Source organism: Tympanuchus pallidicinctus, unplaced genomic scaffold (genome assembly GCF_026119805.1).
Source record: "Tympanuchus pallidicinctus isolate F22 unplaced genomic scaffold, pur_lepc_1.0 scaffold15, whole genome shotgun sequence".
Lineage (NCBI taxonomy): Eukaryota > Metazoa > Chordata > Aves > Galliformes > Phasianidae > Tympanuchus > Tympanuchus pallidicinctus.
In genome coordinates this window covers 27,429,050-27,451,382 of record NW_026294669.1, presented here as the reverse complement: position 1 = coordinate 27,451,382, position 22,333 = coordinate 27,429,050, and the positions used below count along the sequence as shown (strand labels likewise).

At 35.3% G+C, this 22,333-nt stretch overlaps 1 protein-coding gene across 5 annotated transcripts in view; it reads right to left on the bottom strand.

Annotated features, from left to right (window-relative positions):
* DNAH7 (dynein axonemal heavy chain 7) overlaps positions 1-22,333 on the bottom strand; it is a 98,956-nt gene that overhangs the window by 57,159 nt on the left and 19,464 nt on the right. For 4 of the 5 annotated variants that reach the window (XM_052675019.1, XM_052675022.1, XM_052675018.1 and 1 more), the window contains 13 exons: positions 21,445-21,669; positions 19,926-20,072; positions 18,645-19,330; positions 16,144-16,330; positions 12,011-12,204; positions 11,000-11,198; positions 9,280-9,420; positions 5,898-6,110; positions 4,488-4,597; positions 3,858-4,026; positions 2,457-2,559; positions 2,210-2,337; positions 792-1,004 (listed from right to left, as the gene is read on the bottom strand). In XM_052675019.1, coding sequence (XP_052530979.1) covers positions 792-1,004; positions 2,210-2,337; positions 2,457-2,559; positions 3,858-4,026; positions 4,488-4,597; positions 5,898-6,110; positions 9,280-9,420; positions 11,000-11,198; positions 12,011-12,204; positions 16,144-16,330; positions 18,645-19,330; positions 19,926-20,072; positions 21,445-21,669 — 2,715 coding nt within the window. The remainder of the gene's footprint in view (positions 1-791; positions 1,005-2,209; positions 2,338-2,456; positions 2,560-3,857; positions 4,027-4,487; positions 4,598-5,897; positions 6,111-9,279; positions 9,421-10,999; positions 11,199-12,010; positions 12,205-16,143; positions 16,331-18,644; positions 19,331-19,925; positions 20,073-21,444; positions 21,670-22,333) is intronic. The other variant, XM_052675020.1, reaches the window with a different exon arrangement.

The window sequence follows — 22,333 nt, the reverse complement described above, 5'->3', positions numbered from 1 at the left end:
TAGCTTTCTATATTCAAGCCAAGTAAACTTTATTTTACGCCCAGTTACAGTATTATTACAAACTGTACTTTTTCCTAAATTAAATTGTTGCTTTTTAATATGTGTTTATTTCCTTCATAAAAAGAACAAATTTTCCCTGTTCTGAGTAAACCTTTTGCTTTCAAAATGGAAGGTCTAAAAGCCTGCATAGAGATATGTTCACCAACAGGACATACACATCTTTTGGCCATGATAAACAGCTTGTTTACTTTTTTGCTTCAGTTTGTTTTGCTGGTAGTGAGCTGTTTCTTTTGTTGGTTTATCTTTCTTTGGGAGGTGGGGAGAAGGAGGCCTTTGATGTCATTCGTTCATAACACACATCAAAATAAAATACTGTATCCTAAACAGTTTTTCTTAAGAAGTAGAGAGAAGCTGGAGTCACGCTTGGCAGACTATCCAGTGAGCTATTGGAAGGTGTTAACATATTATGGCAAAAGCATCTAAGGGTGTAAAGAAAATAACGCAGAACAGAGGCCAACATGCCAAACACAATTCACTAAATCTGCACTGAACTAGAATTCTTGAAAGATAACCAACACACTTAATGGGCTTGCCAACCCATTAAGCTAGTGATCAGACCATGAACTTCTTGAATTCTCCTGGTTTGCAGCCTAAAATACACCCTTTTCATTTTAGTGTTCATCACTGAGTGTGTACTTGCCATTATACAGAATTGTGTATCTTTTATCATGAAAGAGCTACACTACTGAGTAAGTTTCTGGGAAACAAAAAAAATCTAAGAAATCATTTACCTTCAGGTTGCCAGCAGCAGTAAGTACTGACTTCACAGCTCTCATTCCATAATCATAATGGTGCTGGGATGACAACTGCTCAGAACACAGACGGTACGTAGCCACAATTTTTACAGATAGAGGTCGTGCAGAAACAAAACCACAAGAATACAGAACTATCTCTGCAATCATGGCATAATCAGGAACCATCATAGCTACCGTTCTAAAGAGAGCCTATTAAATACATGAATGAAAAAAATCACAACAGGAAAAATTACACATTATTGTATACAACTTTTTCTGCAATTACCTAAAATACGTTTCCATTATTTCCTTAATAAAGCAGGAGCCAATTGAAGTCAGCTACCATTATTATTATGTCTACACTGTAATATGTTAACAGTTTTCCCTAACTATTCAGCAACACTTTACAATTATGACTATTCATGCTTATAGTTTTTCTTCATTCAAGATTAACAACAACAACAAAATTGCAACACAAAATGCCACAAGCTTTAGAAGGAATAGGGAGTGCAATTCAGGTACTATAAATAAGGTGCTGCCCTCAGACTCATCTACTAGCATTGTTTAGCTGTAGCCAGTGCGTCAATTTTACCATATTTTAACCGAACAAGTATCAGAATAGTTTCAAACAGATCAAAGTTTTGTTGCTTTTCATAATTCATCGAAAAGTTTTCCAAATTATCCTTTTTCATTTACAGAATTAATGTTTTTGAACCTTCTATTCAAGATATGGGTTAATGAGTAAACTTGCCAAACAGTTCTGAGAAATATTCACACATTATTTATACATTATCAATTTATCAATATCTGTGCTCAGATTTATTTTCTTGCTATGGACGTATGACAACTGTATTTAAGGGGTAAGAAAGGATGCAGCACTCTTGAAACAATCACTCAATAATGAACTTATAGAAGACAGAAATCCCTAATATGGAAAACACTGCAAGTCCCATCAGATGTTACCTTGATTGTTGGTCAAAAGTAAAAAGAAATTAGTCGAAGATCAATTTTAGATTGAGCATTAACAAAACACTTTTTATAAACTGTGAAGTGTTCCTTTTATTTTCAAAACTTTCAGGCACGTAGTAAAGGCACATTAAGCTTTTGTTGTTTGTTTGTTTTTATCAGTTTTTTTTTATTATTATTCTGACATTCTGATAGGCCTTAAACCACTCAACAATTCCCCAACATATTTAAATTGAGCTTATTTCTATTGTTAAATCTAATTTTCTTTATTAATTTCTTTTTCAGAGATTATTTTTACGCTAGTGTAATATAAACAAACAGTTTAAAAGACTTGAAGGTGACTGATATTAAATATTCTTCATTTTTTTATTTGGCAAAAAGCTTTTTTTTTTTTTTTTCAATTTCTGTGTTAACTATTAAAAAGATTAAAATGCCAAATGTTACAATACCTTAAGATTGTCAGGGAGCTCTGAACGCCCAGCATAGCCAGGATTCATGGTAATGAAGACAGCACATGTAGGGTTAAGTTTCAATTCAGTTCCTTCGAATACTAATATGTCAGATCCTGAATTAATGCCTGTAAAGGAAAAAAAAAAGAAACAAAAACACACTTCTGTCATTGTTAGACTTTTTTTTTCCTCCATCTCTAGTCTTTGTCATACATAAAACAAAGTTATAGTTAAAGTAACAGTTTACCTCTTTGGATAGTAAAAATCTGCTGAGCAACCACAGAAAGCACTTCCAAATCAATTCTGTTGAATTCATCAAAGCAAGCCCATGCTCCACAAGATAACAAACCCTAGAAGAGACAGGCATCAGATTAATTGATTGGTGCCCATTTATTTTGAACATATGAATGCTGACCAAAACAATTCAGTAAAACGAGAAAAAGTTTTACTGCGCAAAGACAGCACTTATATCCATGATTTAGGGCACTAAGTCTACTCAAACTCACTCCAAATAGCAGAAATCACCAAAAAGAATTACAGAAATTTAAAAAGTTTGCTTAGGGAAAAAGACACAGAACCTGTACCATGTAAACTGAAATCCTGTTTCTTCACTCATAGGCAAAGTGCTACCAAATACATACACCTTGCATGGTTTACCTTCAATGTCAGCATTTTGGAACTGGACAAGGGGGAAATTTTCACCTCTAAACAGGCCTCCAAAAAACCTACTCATTCTTTTTTGTTCATGTCTATACCTGATGGGGGTCACAACGACAACAGGCAACGTAAGGAATTCTGCAGGGCTAAAATTAACCATTTTGTTTACAGCATGAACAAAAATGACTGTCTTCTAACAACCAACTACAGCACTACAGGTTACCCAAGCTATAACCAAAGAGCAATTCTCTTTTCCTACAGTTCTCATTAATTTATAGTTCTTTTTTCTATATGTTCCCTAAATGCCACTGTACCATCTCTGCCGTGCATATTGTGTCTAGACAGAATCTTGTGATTTGGTAATAGTAGTTCTACAAATTCCTATTACAAACACAGAATTTTGCTTTAATTGCTTTACAGGTAAAAAAAAAAATTCCTTTGCTTATTTGTTTGAATTTCTCTCATGTCAAATCTTGAAGCCATGCCGTGCGGTTCTGTCACTTAACACAAATGGGAAGAATAATGCCAGAGAGAAAAGCAGAAATGCTCTATTTTTGTACCATTCCAGTGAGGAATAGGATACTGTTTGGAATGGCACAGATACCATTTAGAATATATTTTCATAATACAGAGCTGTCTACTCAGGCCAATAGCAACATAAATATGCTTGATTTAATACAATGGTTCTTACTAGTTTATTTAGAGTTTAAATTAAATCCCAAACCAAACTAAATTTGCAATCAGCTACTAAAAACGTGTTAATCTAAATGGCATCTATATTGAACAAATAAAATCGTTATGGTATGTTTCATTTCTAAAGCAGAGAAAACACTTTGATATTTCAGGTGGATTCTTAGGAGGAGACAGACCTGCATGCACAATACTAGCATTATTTAGCAGCCTAGAAGTGGAAGAAATTACATTTCAATTACAAAAGCAAATAAAATATTTTCACATAATTTAAAATAGGACCCTCAAGACTTTTCCAAACCTTAAAGAATTTTCCCAACGCGATGTAATCCAATCCATCGGAACAATTAAAAACCACACACTGCTTAGCTACAGCCTTGGCTAAATCTTTTGTTGTTTCTGTTTTTCCAGTTCCTGCAGGACCTTCAGGAGCACCTCCGAGATGTAGATGTAGAGCACCAAATAGGGTTCTGAAAACAAAATAGAAGGAAAAAAAAAAAAATTGTAATAATTTCATGCTATTTTTCTAGCTACTCCAACTTCTCCCAGGAACTCTTAAAACTTGCTTAATGTCTAAATTTCCCTCAGGTTGTACAGTTTGTGTGCTCCTGCTAACTGCAGTCCACAAATACATAGAGATGCTTTAAGTTTACTAAAAGTTTAAAAAAAAAAAAAAAAAACAAACAAACAAAAAAAAACCCTGTAGCTTGCTATCCATTTATCACTAACCACAGTGTTACAGAAGATTGCATTTATTAGAAATTTAAATCAAAGTATTCATACAGGATGAATTGTAATCAGTTAAAACACTTCTAATTATGCCTATTAGAACATCAAACATATAATCCTGGAGTCACCCAAATTAGGACTAAAATATCTCAACTAAGTAGATTCTTGCAAGCACAGAACATTTAGTAACAAGTGCTTTTACCTGTAGCACCTGTCTGTAAGTGGAGTAATAACCAGCCTAGGTGTATTGCCAAGATATTCATATCCATATCTCAGTCCAGCATTGATCATTCTTGTTTGAAGATGTCCTTCCTAAGAAAATAAGGCACTGACTTTATAGGTGAAATGATTGCACAAAGAGAAAAGACAGCACAGTATTCCTCAACTTTGTAGATGAGCACAACCCTTTTAAAACAATTGGTTCATTGCTCTGAGACAGCTTGTGATTCAATTAAATAAAAATATCACCATTTCAGAGATAGTAAAGTATGAACACAAAACCATTTTTCCATTAACTTCTATCGAGAAAAAAAACCTACTAACCATATTGCTGAGTTAAAACGGCCTTGTTCAGCTGCTTAGAAAGATGAAGGCCTTTCTCAAACAGAAGTAATTGTATCTCAGGATTGCAGGAAGGTTGAGGCTGGAAGGGACTTTAGCCTATCATTCTAAGCCAATCTCTCTTCTCCATCCCCTACAGCATACTAAGCAGGCTTGTATCCAGACAGCTTTTAAATATCTCCAGAGTAGGAGACTCAACAGTCTCCCTGGGCAACCTGTTCTAGAGCTCAGTCAGCCTCACAATAAAGCATTTTCCCCGTGGTCAGTCAGAACTTCCTGCGTTTCAGTTTCTGCCCATTTCCTCTCATCCTATTACTGAGCACACCACTGAGGACAGTCTGGCCCCATCCTCTTGTCATCCTCCTTTCAGATACTTATGTACACGGACCAGATCTCCCCGAGCCTTCTACAAGCTGAACAGGCCTAATTCCTTCAGACATTCCTCTTATCAGAGATGCTCCAGTCCCATAAATATTTTAGCAGCCCTATACTAGACTTGCTCCAGGAGCTCCAATGACCAACAGCTGAATTTGCAGTCAACTTGATGACTCTAACATGGCAACACAACATATTTTAATTTTAGGTGCAATGTCTTCTGTAAATTGGGAAATGTTGTCTTGACAAATGCAAATATACTGTATGCTACCACCACGCAGTATAAACGTTGCTATTTTTCCAAGTAACACATAAAATAATATTGACATGAGATTAAAATCTTCAGTTGTCATCCCTAACCCATATTTTACTCTTCAGAAACAACAATAATAAATAGTGTTAATAATAAAAATTAGTGTTTGAACAACAGCAATCTCTGCAGCCGATTCAGATAACATTCTGAGATTCAGCAGTGATGAGATTTTAATTAGAAACTGATTGTATTTGGCTACTGGACATTTTAGTTAGCAATCCACAGAATTATCAGTTAAAGGTATATTCTTATCAGCAGAAATTATCGCATCAGAGTAACTATGCTCTGTGTCAGCAAGCAAGCAGAAATCGAAAAGCTATGAATGGAAATTACCTTCTAATAAGATTGAGAGGTTTCACTTACCTCCCAGTAGTATCTAAGCTGACTTAGCCATTCAAAGTCATTCTCATCTTTGATTTTCTTGCTTACTAGGGATGCAAGGACATCCCTAGCATGAACATCAAGCACAACAAGTGCTCCAAGCGTCACACGATTCTGCTTAGACAGCTTTCCTCGCACCAAGGTGACAATGTCCTCTATCTGTCTATTATTCTGTTCCAGAAAATCATCTAGTGCCTGGGAAAATTTTTACAAGTTAGGTAACTCCAAGGTTAATCTAAGGCATGAGGATTTTTTTCCTTATATTACTCTTCTTTTTCTGTATCAAAATATTCCTTCTCACTATTACAACAATAAACTATCATTCACAGACATAGTTCAACAGGGCTTTTATCTATTTGATAAAAGTTTTTTTAATGTTACAGAACAATACACGGAAACATCAATGACACATCTCAGGAGACAAAACAGCATAACTTATTTCTTCCTGAAATACATTAATTACTCCTTAGCTTTTGGTAAATTTCACATTAAGAAAATAACACATATTTTAACGACTGGCCTATATGTGACACATATTTTAAGGACTAGCTTGTATGTATACAATACATTTTCTATGCTTAAGGAACATCACAGTACTAGAAAAAAACCTTTAAGCTCTACAGTAGTTAGGAACAATCCAGTCATAATCCTTTTCATTCTCATAGGTTGCAGTAAATAGGAAAGGTCCAATTTAAGGAAAGCACTTACATCAATACTGAGAAGTGATAAGTGCCTCACTAAGCTGAAATTAAAAAGAAAGACATCGGAACCTGGAAACAGTTAGAGTTTGCCACTTAGACATCCGTATCTTTTGCACTTAAATGCATGCTCTTTCAGGAAGCTGCATTCACTGAAGGTGCACAGTAAGCTTGATTGCTCTGAATCCTTACAGAAAAGTTAGAAATTTCTGCTATTTGTCTGGAGAAAAACTTACCTACATCTGGTTTAGATTTTTCTCCACACTAGAACGTTGTTCATCTTCGCATACTCTGGCAGCAGTAACCACCAATGAATTTTTCTTATTTTCACGTCTCTCACCCCAGCTAACTATTTCCTAAACACTAACCTTGATTAAATCATCCACTTAAAATTACTTATTTTTAATTTACGAATATAAAGAAGCAAAAAAAAGTTCAAAATCACTTCAATATTATGAGTTGCTTCAGAAGTTCCAATCAGGCAGCATCCAAAACACACCACTCAAGTCTGGAATAAAAATCCATTTGCTTACCACCAAGCTTTCACCAAGCAAACTTGTAAAAACCTAGATACTAGTATGTTCTCATCTCCCATTTCAGTACCACTCTTTACTACTGCACTTCTGACTATATGCTCCACTGAAAATGAAAGCGTTCCACAAAATATTACTCTGTAAATTTATGAAACAGTTTTGTTTCTACACATCTTACCTCACTATTTATTTTAATAAAAAACTTGTACCTTTATACAGTTATCTGTTGGAAACAACTAAAAAAAGCTGAAAAGAATCCTGTGTATTTGCCTGTGTATGTATGCATGTGTATATGAGTAAATTTTTAATCATAAGAAATGATTTAAATGAGACTGGTGTCATGTCCCAGAAAACACTGAAGAGCTTCTGTTAAAAAAAGAAGTGTTTTGTCACCGTATGCACAGAGTGCCTTTGATGTCAGCAAAACGTGATGCTGTAGGTAGGATACCGTTAATTTGGCCAGGATAAAGCTGCATCACACAGAATGCCTCTCATGTGGTCAGTGACTGTTACGTTTCATATTCTTTAATACAAAATAGAAATGGTACAGATAAAGAATGTTGAATGTTCTGAGACTGAGAGTTCTCCTTGTTCAAGATTTGTGGCAGACTGTTAGGAGGTGCAAACCCCCTCCCAGTCTTTCACTACATACAAGTCTCTTTCTGCAGCCAAATGAAGATTCTTGGGCTGGGGCCAGATGGGCAGAACCACCAGCACAAAACAATTTGAGTAAACCCTACAGAAGTGACAGGTTTCCCCGAAAATCCTGGTATAGAAAAGACTTAACACAGCCTAGACAAGAGCCTTGTCTAGGCTCAGAATTCCATAACAAACATTCCCAAAACCAAATGAATTTAATCATTCCTTAACTTCTTACCTTTATTCACTAACAACCTCTTAAGATTATGCTGGCTTTAAAGTCTCTGGATTTTATGCTCTATTTAAAATCTCTAAGGTTAGAATTTTTGTTTCTCCTTCCTGAAAGACTTTCACCAAGAGAAGATAAATGGTGCAGTATGTAGAAGCTTTCCTTCTTTCCCAAGAGAACTGAGGATCTCCCTTACTACTAGAAAAACAAATTCTTTTCAAATATTTTTCAAATCTTCCAGTCTATGGCAAGACTTATTCCTTGTATTAGAATTACTGTTCTCTTCTTCCTTCAGTTCTGTCCACTCAGAAGCTTTTTTTTTCTCCTGTATGTCTGACAAATAAAGCTTCTTGAAATGCCCACTATCATCAGAAGCCATTGATTCCACTTGTGAATAAGTGGCGTTATATGGCCTTGAAGTACTCCTCCATATATAGACTGAAGAGTAGGTTTAAGTTTGTGTTTGTGTTATAACAGCAAGTTTGTGTTATGAACAGCAAGAACACCAAAACGCAAATACTGAAGATGTTTCTCCAGATGATAGCATCACATCACAAAAGTTGGTAAGAGAAAGTATTATGAAGTGCCAAAGATGCTGTTTTATGTAAATCCTGATGCTCCTTTCTCTCCTAACATCAAAGAACAAAAATCTAGTTGCCTCAGACAATAACACTTATCTAGCAACAAGTCTGGAACATTTCCAAATACAACAGGTAATAGCAATCCTTACTGATGAAACAGAGGAAAGATTTTGCAAAACACAAATCCTGAATCTTAATTCAATGCCTTCGGTACCTTTCTTCTCACCACCTAGCGAACAGATAACATGTTCTGTATCAACCATGCACTCATTGTTTGACAAGAGTGAAGACGGTACTTATCCTCTGCTAGTGCTAGCCCATATTTATAACAAGTACTGAACGTGTAGGAAGCTAAGCTAAGTTACAGACAGAGACTATCCATGCTAGTTAATAGTATCTGAATACACCAATGACCTGTTTTCACAGAAACGTATAATATACATGTTAAGCTATACAGAATGTATTCTGATAGTGTGCTGAAGCATGCCTACATTCAAAAGAAAATATTAACTTCAAAGTCTTCAAGAATCACAGCTCAAGTGTACCTTCAAAGTAGGTATTAAAAGGATTAATTATTACACTGAGCAGCTACTCATTCAAAAAGATAACTAAAGGTTGGATTCATCACTGTGTTACATCAATTTTAAATACACCAAAATTTAAATATACAGTGAATATTCTTACCTTCTGGCCATTTCTAATAGACATCTCTACCTGCATCGTCCAGAAAGTTTGGGATACACAAAGAACAGTTTGTCCAGGCCACTCTCGTACCCAGTCAACACGTGGAGCTTTGGGATAAGCTTCAATTGCATCCTGAATGACCTACATAGGATAGAAGCACGTGGTAGCCACATATGAAAATAAGTAATGTTTAGCTTTAGAATTTAGGTTAGGTTGCAGTACTAAGAATCAAAAATAAACCAGCCTCAACTCTAACTCTCTGACACTGACATCCTGCAAGAAAATCCCTCCAAGATTAAAAAAATGAGAATGTAATAACATGAACCAAGCGATCACATGGTGCTTTGACACCACTACTACATAAATGTTATGTGTTTCAGATCATTATAAAAGTTTAAAAATCAAGAGTGAATGCAGACAAATGGTGCTCAGCCACTTCTTACTTACATGCACCAAGCAGGTGAATTTATTCACTTCTATTTGCCGATACACCATTAGTATAATTAAACTGTAATACTGTACAACAGTGTCAGAAGCATGTACATTTGATTACCTCACTTGACATTGAAGAGAAACAAAGAGAATGACAGAGAGTGCTAAATATATGACATGATGATGTGATCTTGTGAATACTTGAATAATACAATCTGAAAAGAATTCAGAATCTTGATTAAGGTAGTCAGAATTAAGAGGAGTATTAGAAAATAATTTAAAAAAGAAGTAAAAGAGTATTAAAAAAAAAGGGCATACTTTCATTTGAATCTTGTCCTTTAATAACACACCCCAAGAGTAGAACAATCTCTGACAAAAAAATCCTAGGGTCAGGAGTTTTTCATTTTTAAGAAATTTAGAGCATTATAAATCCAGAAAACTGGTATCAGATTAGTTGTTGTTGTTTGTTTTAAAAAAGGTATAATCTTAATAGACTGAATTCATGGTTTTAATGCTCATGCTGTGCAAAGAATAAAAAGTGATTCCGGTATACGAGAATGTTAACAGAAGAAATCAAGGCTAAATGACAATAGCCTAAGGAATAACTAAATAACTTCATTTGGAAATGAGGTCCAGAAATATCGAAAGCAAATATGCCTAAATACATCAATACTTGGTACTACTTATAATCACTGATAAAGGACAAATCAAATTGCAGTTGAAGTGACATGTAATCAAGGTGGCTTTCTGCCTCCAGAAGATATTATGCCTAAATGCCTTAATTCAACAGACTACTTGATACTTGCTTAACTTCAAGCATGAGTTTCCATGAACTTTACTGCTTACGCCTCCCAACACTCCAACACCAGGACAAAATACCACAGAACCATTTAAGTTGGAGAAGACCTTTAAGATCAAGTCCAATCACCTACCTAATTACCAAGTCTATCGCCAAACCACATCCCACAGCACCACAGACACATTTCTTAAATGCTACCAGGGATGCAGACTACATCACTGTCCTGGGTAGCCCATTCCAATGCATTGCCCCTTTTTCCATGAAGAAATTCTCCCTGATATGCAAGCCAAAGCTCCTCTGGCACAACTTGAGGCTGTTTCCTTGCATTCTATGAGTCATTTTCTCATGTCCTAAACGTAGCTGTTTTTGTGCTGGACACACAGCACAACTGCCACAACTAAGTACTTTCAAACTTTGAACAGCTACACATCAATCACCTTACTATTTTTTCATGCTTCAGAGAAAAATAAAAGCTTTATGATTTGTTACCTTGTGGACAGAATTCAGCATAGCTGCCTCCAGTTCAAGAAGCCATCTTTCAACTTGACCTCTAGCTTCAGAGGTTGAAATGGTCTGCGTGAGTTTCACAGTCTCTCCTTCACTACTTTTAATGTGTGTAATATCTAACACATCAGTAAACACCACTCTTGCAATTCCTTCAAAACACTTTTTCAGGTGAGGCTGTACTCTAGAAAACAAAACTAGTATTAAGCAGCTTCTGCCATTGTTTCCTTTCCAACCTTAGAAAAGTAGATCTAACTTTTCACAAAAAATACTTGTGAAGAAATTAAAGGTCGTTTTAAGCTTATTAATAAAATTATTATCCTCAACAGTAGTTCTTTTGTATTACACCTACAAGACGCCCAGTGCATGACTTTGAGAGGACCAGTTAAAGATGTACAATATTACTTGTGTTTTCTGCAATATATAACCCAAAAAAGACAAATAGGAATCCTCTCTTTAACAGTTAATCCATCTAAAGTGCATAAAGTTTCGTTATTTATACCTTTCCACAGAACTATTGTAAATATTAATGAATTTAAGTAAAACAACCCTATTAATTGCACTGCATTAATATTGCTTAGTAATTAGAAGGTTGTTCATTATTTTAATTCTTATCCTTGCATGGCCTTGCACTGGACACTATCAGATCTGAACAATGGGAATAAAACTGCAGTGTATGGATCCTATCTGATGTTCAATTTTCCACTGGGAATAAAACAACACAGTATGCTAATTTCACTATGAATTATTAATTGGACTCTTGAATTTTCTGAAAAACTACAGAAAGGTTACTAGTTTAGGAAACAAAGAAGAATTCAATTACTTGCATTAAAAATCACTCTGCATTTGCCTAATACAAAATCCCACCTAGTACATTCTTAACGCCATGGTTGTCAGTGGGAAAAAAAAAAACTTATAGAGAAACAGAGATACAATATGGCAAGCCTGTCTGCATGCACAACGAGTCACAAATGCATCTACTAAATACTATGGTACCTGGTAGGATCTTTGGTCTCTGAAAGAATCTCAAGGAGTTCATCATTAGATAAAAAAAAGAATCTTGGGAAAAACAGGCGCTTCTTCTCTAGGTATTCATTAAGTCCCTTGAGAATTATCTCCAGAAATTCATTGCACTTCCTCAGTTTTTCCAACATCTTGTCTATTGTTACCACTGCCAGCACATGTTTGTCCTGAAAAAGAAATTAAACCAGATCAAAACATTCACGTCTACTCACACAGCACTACAGTAAAAGCCTTGAGCAAAACTAAACTTTATTTCATACTTTTCTTTATTCTGTAATTGCCAGAATTACAATTTATAATCTTCAGTTTCTGGTTTCACTGGAAAAACAGGCAGTTGGCATTAAACTACGTTTACTATTTCTGAAAATAATTTTCAAAAATATAATAATAATCAATTCATCAGAGTGATTCCTGTCATTCTGTTGAACCAACAGCAATCTACCCCATAATCAAACCCATATAATTAAGAAAAATGAACCAGCAAAAGATTGTGACAGATTTTTAAGTATACTTGTATGGCAACAATACTGACACACACTTTATCTGGTAATCTATAAAAATCCAATGTAAAAAAAAAAATGATCTCTTTTCTCATGTAAAATACTTCTATACATAAGATCCTGAGTTGAGATGGCAAAACTGCAAGTAGGCAGCACTGCAGCTGTCTATAGGACTTCTGTACTAACATTAACTAGTGATATGCTCTGAAAAAGGCATTCTCTTATCCTAATGATTACTAACTAAAGACATCTTTAAAGATTTTTGCTAATATAGAGTTACAGATTCTTTAGAAAAATCACAATTTTTTTTTTTTACAATAGCACCTGAATAACACATACTAAGATACTCTGCTTGATAAACAGTTCCTTCTATTTTTACACTGAGTAGATAACAACATATATCCCTCAGCTACTGCCTTTCAAATTAACACCTTCAGTGAAAAGAACATATGTGCTTAAAGAAATATATATTGCATGAGTAGAAAGTTGTTTAAATTACTTAAAAAAATAATAATAAAGTTAAAAGGTTTTGCAAATGACCTGAAGATCATCAAGCTAAAAAGCAAGTTTGAAAGAAATACAGTTGTCTGAACATCAAACTCTGGCATTTAATATATAGCTTGTGACCTATCAATTTCCAGCCTAATTTCCATTAACATTTTAAGCCACTCACCGAGTATGGAATTTTTGCAGCAAAATGAGAGACATTTCCAGGCAGGAAATCCAGATGTGCAGATTTATGACAGTGGAAGTCAGACCAAACGAATGTTTCTACTTAGAACCTGTTGTGGGTTCACGTATGACTGAATTTATCCCAGCACTGCACTGTTCAGGCCCATACTGATTTATATTACCTGACTCACTGACCATTCAACTGATTCAAGCTTACTCTTGTTGCAATGCATAAAGTTCTACAACATCACAGGAACGGAAGGCGAAGTGATTAGTCTGGGAACACACTTCAATAGCTTTTCCTTTACCACCTGCATTTCCCTGGAATTTGATTGAGGCCACAGAAGAGAAGGAAACAGAGTAACTAGAAATCTTAGGCTCTGCTCAGTCCAGTGAGTTTGTACCTGTAAGAATACTATATACTACACGCGACCAGGGTTAAAGGGGAAAAAAAATGTAAGTACGCAATGAACTTAACAATGAGAAACACCAAAGAAATCAGTAGGGACTATTTCAGGCTAATCAATCTGTGAAGGACATGTAAGAACAACTGGCTGTAGAATAATGCAGCAGTAAGAGTAAAAATCAAAGATGCAGCCCAACTATTTCCAGTAGGAGCAGTTTTGTCACAAAATACAATGTCTCATTCAAAAAAAAGTTCCTGGTGGGGCTTGCAGAATTACACAGTATCACAGTGCAGAAGGGTTGGTCATGCTGCAGTGACAGATGAAGAGAGACAAGACAGACTGCTGTGCAAAGCCCAGAATGTTTCTATGAGAAATTAATTCCTCACAGAGCAACAACGCATCTCTGATCTACCATCCTGACTGCTGTTCAGCCTCAGCTGGGAGCATTCAATAACAAATTCCAAACTCAGCTACAGTTCAAAAACTCGTAACGTTCTGAAATGATTTGCAGTTTGCATTTAGCTTTGGTTCAGTTCCCTGCTCATAATGCAAACATGCTTCTAATCTACCGAAAACAAATAAACAACAACAAAAAACATAACTGTATGCTTATCTAATTAATCCTCATAGGTTGTGGCCCTCTAACATAAGAAGCAATGTTCTCTTCAACATGAAATACATTTACCTTCTGTTACTTCCCTCTTGCATCATACCAAAACAGAACAAAGTAAATTGTTCTCATATTTCTCATCTATACATAGGTAATTAATCTGTCAGCACACAAATGCAGTCAATCATCTGTTTTATAAAACACGTTGTAATGCAGAACCGGTGCAACAGAAAAAGGAATTGCTTCCTTTCTTAGCATGTTTCTAAGTGCAGCTGGTGGAGAAAATCAAAGCCATGTTGCCAGCACCAGACACAAATTCTTTCTACTTAGTTATTCTTTCATACGGAAAAAAAAAGGTGAGGAAAAAATCCCAAACGTTTTGTTTCTCAACACATAATTCCTATTTACAGCTCTGCTAAGGCATGAAGGAGAAAAAGGGAATGCTCCCATCCTGAGTCATTCAAAACTTCAGTTCTGTTTTTTATCAATTTGAGGGGAAAAAAAACTGTGTCACAAAGACTATAAATGAAGTGTATGAAAACAGTTCTAATACCCATCTAAAAGGACATTACTAGCTTTAGTTTTCAAGTATCGTTTTTAACATATCACAGGTTGCAGCCTTGAATTTCTTTCTTTTCCTTCTTCCTCAAAAGAAACATAAACGCTTTTCTGTATTCTAGTTTTTGTGTGATCTTATTTACTTATTTATTTAAGACAAGTGGAAAATAAATCCTTTAATCCTCATTAACGCTTTGCTTAAATTCAATAGTTTTAATGAATTGCTAATAAATGATTATTCAAGTTGGTGAGGGATAGCTAAGGAAATAAAGGAAGCATTTTGATTCCTCTCACAATTTTAATATACAGCCACGTATAAATGCAAAAAAAAAGCAGACTCAAGTTTGCATTATTATTTAAGAAAGACCATTCCAATTGACTGAGGAACAATACCCAAGACATAAAATAGAAACAGAGTATTTGTGGAAATAGAGTGCCATCTACTGGAACATAAGGCCCACTTGTTTAGAGAAAATAAGATTTGGTTCATTAAACTACTCTTCTGGCATTTATAAGCCCCTGCACAAACAAAAAAATATTGTTTTCTACCAGTGACAAGATATATCACATTCAAAAATAATTCACAATTGATTAGCACCAAATATTTTTTTTTAGCACCAAATGAATTAGAAGATATTCTTTAAGAAGACAATTCAGCAGATACAACATTTACAAATTTATTGCACAACACAGCTCTGAAATTCTTGCCTTTTTATTATTACTATTTTTACCTGATTCTTTCCTATAGTGAGCACTGCTGATTTCACATTAGCTTGATAAGTTTCTGATTTTTCTTCTACATCATAAGATGGAAGAAAGAAAGAGCATGAGGGGCTGAGGGAGAAGAAAGCGTACATGCAGCAGGAAAGAAAGGATGAGAAGAAAACTAATGTAAAATTTAACTGGAGCCTGGAACTACCCGAAGTGCAATCAAAGAACAAATCAGAACAAAAATAAAACAGCAACCAACCAACGGAAAACACCACAGACCCAAGCTCTTCTCCATAGTGACAACTGGACAACAAGGAGCAACAGGTACAGATATTTGCATGGGGCTCTCAGCTTAGACATTACAACGCACAGCATCAAAGTCTCTGGACGTTATCTCCAAAGATTCCCTGTCCTTGGAAGTTTGTGGCTGGCTTGATCTAGTGCTGGCAAGTGTTCCACTTTGAACCCCAGTGATCCCTCCCAAGCAGTGCTTCTATGATTCAATATGAAACAATTCTACAAAATCATTTTAAAAAGAATCTTAAGAAATGGGGCTAAGAAACAGAAAACTGACTATTGTGGCACCAGAAGCGATTTTCTAGTATGTACTATAGATTCAACCCATATTCTTAAGACGTGCACACTCACCTGAAAAACTGATCTCATCAAGTCTTTCCATGTTTTAAAAACAGTATTGAATTGCCTGCTTTCCTCAGGCATCTGAGCCATGATGTCAGGAGAACTGAAAATTGGCTCCAAATAAAGCCACGTAGCCTGAACCTTCAGCCATTCATCCAGGATGTCCTGCAGTAACAACAGCTTTCCTTCCCATTCCCTGTGAAACAGCAGAAATCCAAATGCACGGATTGATACTACCAGAACACTCCTCCCACAATGCTGAGACCTTTTTGGCAACTTGCATATTCAGCAGGCCCAAGTTTTATTACTGCAACCGAGTATCACACTCATCTCGTCTGGTTTCCTGCATTAAAACGTCCACACTTGTTTCTGCAACAGAATCATCTGTGTGTATTTAAACTACGTATTTTCTGTAAGGTTGACTGTAGGATTTCATAGACTAAAACTAATAAGAAGACTAACAGTACCAGCAAATGAACAGAGCACACACTTTAGCACGTAGTATGTATGGACAAGTTCAATTCAGTTCAGAGAAACTGAGTATTTAGTCAGGTTGTTGGCATACACAAAAGCCCAGATTGCTATGTTTAATTGTGTGCTAGGTGCAAAAGAAAGCCACGAAAGTAACATAACGTTGAAAATTAAGCCATAAATGTGTAGATATTGTCCCAGGAAGTCATTTTGTCTTAATTAAAAGAAGTCAAGTAATAAATAGCCAATATAAGGCACTTAAAGCATCACTTATTTCTGAATTCAAATTCCCAGGGTGTATGTTGAAGGTTTTTGTTGATAAAGACTCCATCAGTATTATTGCACATCAATATATGTACACAATTTTATTATTCAGCAGTTATTCCATCTTCACTTATTTATCAGTTGGTAGCACAATTTGATAATTTTCACTATCTCACCAGTGTCACAGACATGGTATTATCAATTCTCTGATGCCATTAGTATTTCTAATTCACTGACACAGACAATTTGAAATAATTCTTTGTAAAAACAGCACATCATTTTGCAATTATCATATCACTGGGTAGTGCAGATAGAAATATTTTAGAAGAACAGCATGCTGTTGAAATATGTACTGTACAAAACAGTACACTAATTTTCTCAACAAGACCATCATACATGGTGGGCTACAGAGAATTCAGTAAAATGATCCATGTGAAAATATACTTGCCAATTCACCCATTTACCTGCTACAGATTCTAAACAACAGCTACTCTTCCATGTATCTTCTCCACCCCTAAGTCCCTCTTTCATCTTCTAGGCAGTGGCATTTATATATCGTGTATAGTGATCTTCCTTTTACCAAAGGCAAAGAAAAATGCAGCTTTCCAAGTGCTTTTTCCAAGAGGAAAGTTAATTTTGTTATACCAAAATTTTAACCAAGGAATTTGGAAAACTCTCAGGCAGGAATCCAGAATTCTACACGTTTGTTGGGCTATTGAGAAAGCAACTACTCTGTAATCACCTGGATCTCAAATACAAAGTTATTCTTTGTACTAGCACAAGTCCCACTGATTAAAAAAAAAACTTTAAAAAAATAAATATAAAAAAAAGATCATCAAAACTACCATAGTGTGTTTACTCTTTTCCTAAACACATTTTAGAGTTAAATAGGTAAAGACAACCATTTTATATTAGTAAGGAATTATTGGCTAAATACTTTATACCATGGTGCAGTAGTAATAAGAAAATTAGTACTCATCGGAATGTATGTGCATATATGTATAAGTATGCATACGTGTTTCTTACATGCTGAAATCAGAAATTGCTTTTTTTGGATGCTAATGGGAGTTTGGAAGTACTTACAGAGCTAGATAATTATGGGCAAACTTTAGATTCAAGATCTTATTCCACAATATGGCTATGTTTGAGAAATTCATGAAGCAAGTAAAGGATTTACTGAAGACAAAAATCACATTAAAAATAGGGCACAGAGATAAAAGTATATGATTTTTTAACATGTTAAGCTAAGTTCTGGACTTCAAGTTTCTGCATTAGAATGAAGAACACCTTCCATTCCTTCCCTAGAATTTGTCTTGTTTTAATTTTTTCTGTGTCTCCTTTAAAAAAGGCTAACATTTTTAATTAACATTTTAATGAACGGCTAAAAGATTCAGCAGCTTTAAAATTTATGTAGAAAGGTTAATCTAGATTTTCTTAGTTCAAAATCTTTCCTTCTTGAACTGAAATTTAAACTATTTGGTTAAACAAAAACAAAGTTACAGTCTGCTGCCTTCAATACCAGACCATGTCAAATCTGTCTTGTAGCCCCTCCAATGCACTGGCACTTTAAATCAGTAGTAAAAAGCATGCTTAAAAGTAAATAGCTTTCTTTGACACAGACAAAAGCCTTAGCTTTTTAAGATGAGATTAACTCACTCCTTAAGGAGGACAAAAACAAGTGAAGGCCCTATATTCTTGATTAATCATAATCTATCACTTCTTCTAGGCAAGATCACTTAGTGACTTTCTATTGGGAAATAAAACAAAAAGCTTACCTTATCCTCTTTTCATAATGCTTAATGAATTGAGAGCCTCTCATAGTCTGAGTTTTAACAATGTGATCATCCAATAACAGCTGAATATCATCTACTGATGACAAAATATGGGTTCCTGTTTCTCTGTAGGCAAGAAGAGTGAACTCCATTGGATCCCATTCAGAAATCATTTTTGTTAAAGCTTTCTCAAGTGAATATTCTTTGCTAGCTGCTTCACTGATTGCTTCAAATTGTTCTAGGAATGGTTCAAGGTGCAAATTTATGTAAGTCAAAAGATTTGAGTCTTCAGAAGGAGACAGAGGGAAACCAGCAATTTTTGACATTTCTTCCCAGTGCCTTTCTTGCAAGCCAGGATTGCAAATCACCTGAATTAGAGGAATGTGGCGCTTGAATTCTTCCACTTTTGATTTAACCTGCCGTGTTAGTGCTAAAGTACTTGGAGAATTGTGGAAAGTTTTTTCTAGCTTATACAATCCGTGCCAGTAGTTTCCTACATCTCCCTCTACTTTGTCTGGATCCACTTCCATAAATGACCCCTCTGTCCAGCTCTCATGCTTTCTGTTGAATTCAACAGTCATTTCATAGAGACGTAGATAAGGAGCAAGAACATTCCGGATTGTTCTGTGCTGAGGGTACTGAGATATTGGCCATCCAAATGACTCTTCTTCTGCATTAAATTGATCAATCTGTGCAGAGAGAACAGAAGTACGAAATATAAACCAAGCTCTACATGCTATCAAGTCCTTGTCATGGGTATTGCAGAGGTTGTCTAGTATCTTCAATGAGCTTCAAACTATGTTTTGAGTTACTAAGCTAGACAATTATTCATCTGCTGCCACTGACTGCAGTTAAAGCGATCCTTCTGACAGCTCAACACTGTGCTTACCAATAGATGAGTACAGACAGAAGTTTAAAACAGTACCTGGACTGGACCAGTACCTATTCCTCCATAATTTGCATCAATACGGAGGCGATAACAGACAGGAGGGAACAACAAGCACCAGAATTTATACTTTACAGAATATAGATCCATGCAAACCTACACAAACTTAATCCACTTTTCTTCTATGCGAACTACCATACCATTAAGATTATATAGTAACAATTAATCATGTAAATTTTGTTTAAATTGTAAATTGCATACAATGTTTCAGAGATGAATAAGGAATGATTTTGCTACATATCAGTAACTGCATTACTAATTAAACTCTTGGCTCTGGAAACACAAATATTAAACCTTACAATTCAAACTATCGGACTAGTTCAGACTACAGCCTGTACCTTTTCAGCAGCAAGATCCAACTTTGTGTTTAGTGCTTGTGCCTTCTTCAAATACCTGTCGACTTCCTGAACATCTCCAAATGTGCTAAGTTCTTCAACCTGCTTAAAATAGCTTTTCAGGTCCTCCACAAATTGTTCACGCCGTACCTAATTGAAGCATGTGAAGAAAAAAAATAAAAAGTCACAATAAAGTTAATCTTCTGTACAAGGGAGGAATAACGAATAATTCTGATTTCACTATAATAGGATACTTCACACTTGCAGACATCCAGCATCCAGCATATGAAATCTTTAGTATCTGTTCCACTCACATTACAGAATTTGACCTGAATTTTACTATTAGCTGCAGTGACTTATTGAGCTAAATGACAGAAGTGACTTTGGTTTCCCCTCTGCTCTGCCATAGGATATAGGATATAGTCAGACACAGAAATTTCAGCTGTGGTGGACACAGCTGGCAGGCAAATAACAGAAAGCTCAACTGAAGAAACTAGTGTACCACAGATTGAAATGCAGTAATAGGATTTGCTTAATCAAATGACAGATAAAGCTAAACATTTTCATAAGACATAGGCATATCTTGTCTTAAAAGCCAGGCAGTTCAAGGACAGATTTTTTCCTCATATATACCACTTGCCCACAAACATGTCACAGCAGGTACCAGCAGTGGTCAGTGTCTGAAACCAAGCATCAGACCATGCAAAGCAATAACCAGTTCCAAGGTAATGCAGTGCATGCTGCACATTTATTTGTAATACAAAAAGAAACTTAGAAGCTCCTTCTTTGAATGTACCTCATAAACACAGAAACTCACTATCTCCAAATATTTACTGTCTAAGACAAAACTTTAATTAGAGTAGGGAGCAAAAGAAAGCCAAAGCATATGTTTATACAGGCAGTAACCCTGACACATCAGCAACCCAATAATTAGCAATCCTTGTGCACTCATGTAGTAAACTGTAACGTAAGAGTCTTGTAAATATAATGAAATAAAGAATGTAGCAGAGAAAAAAAAATGTTTTAAAAAAAAAACAACAACAAAAATACATCTTAATTCAGGTTTGAAGACGTTTGCCATTACGCTAACAGCAAAATCACACATAAATTAATACTTCATTATTATTATTGTTTTCTTGTACCTATAACATAAATTTCATGTACTGCAATTACAAGGATCTTCTCGAGACGTAAACATGTCTTTAAAGGAGCTATCTGAATTTTACTATTACATATAGAGAGCCTGCATCAACATCAATGAAAATTCTGTAACCAAAGAGCTTTCAGAAAGCAAAATATGATGCGTGGTTTGTATTTTAAAATTAACCATGTCTGAAATACTAATGAGTGGAAAACAGACAAAAAATTAGTTAATATCAAGAATATTATGAAAAAAAATATATTGAACACTTTTTTGAATATATGAGAAAATAAAAGAAGTTATTCCATCCAATATTATTTCATGTTCTAGATGTTATATAAAATCAGTAACAGAAAGGTTTTTTTACACGTCGTTACAAACCTTAAGACCATCTTGAAACTGTTCTGTTTTCTCCTCAATTATCTTTCTGTGCTCTTCAAAGATATCTGGCATTCTTGCATACCACTGAAAAACGTTCCTGTTCAGTCGAATGTCTGCTGGCGAAAAGCTGACACACTCTATCAGGAAAGCAATACAATTCAAAGCATCCACCAACTTCTGCTCCAATTCAAGCATGTCCTGTGTTTCCACTTTCTGTATACAAGCCTGAGAACAGAAATTAAAAGCAAAGATTAACATATATAATTTAATGCCAAACCAGCCAATAGTTAATCTTTCAAAACTAACTTTTTACTAGGAAAAAATTAATAAATTTAGAAATACGCAATACAAAAACTTGTTCACCTGGAGCAGCATGGTACTGTCTATTTTTACAGCACATAACATGTGAAGACAATTGCCTTACTAGATATTTTGTTGAACAAAACTCCTAGGAATGGTTGATACAGTGTGCACAAATCTTGGGACCGATGAAAACCAATCCCAACAGCCTACTGTAAGTGCTGCAAATCTGGGCAAAATGCAGGATGCTAGCAACTTAAAAATAGTGAAATAAATACAAAGAAATAAAGACACACTTCAGAAAGGAAAGCACTGGATGGCCCAGTTCAGATTAGGTCTTCCCTAGAATTAAGAACATAAAGAATATTGTCAGTTACTGCACTGTTCATTACGACTGAAATACAAATTACACTCTTCTTTCAAATCTCACGAGTTGGCAGTGAACTGTGCTGACACACGTAAGCACCGTGCAGCACACTTAGCAGAACTTTAACACAGCCCAGTTTAAATGACAGTCTGTAACAATGCTTTCTGAAAGCCTCTAGAAGAGCTGCATTAGTAATAATCCGGCCAATTGGACAGATCAATA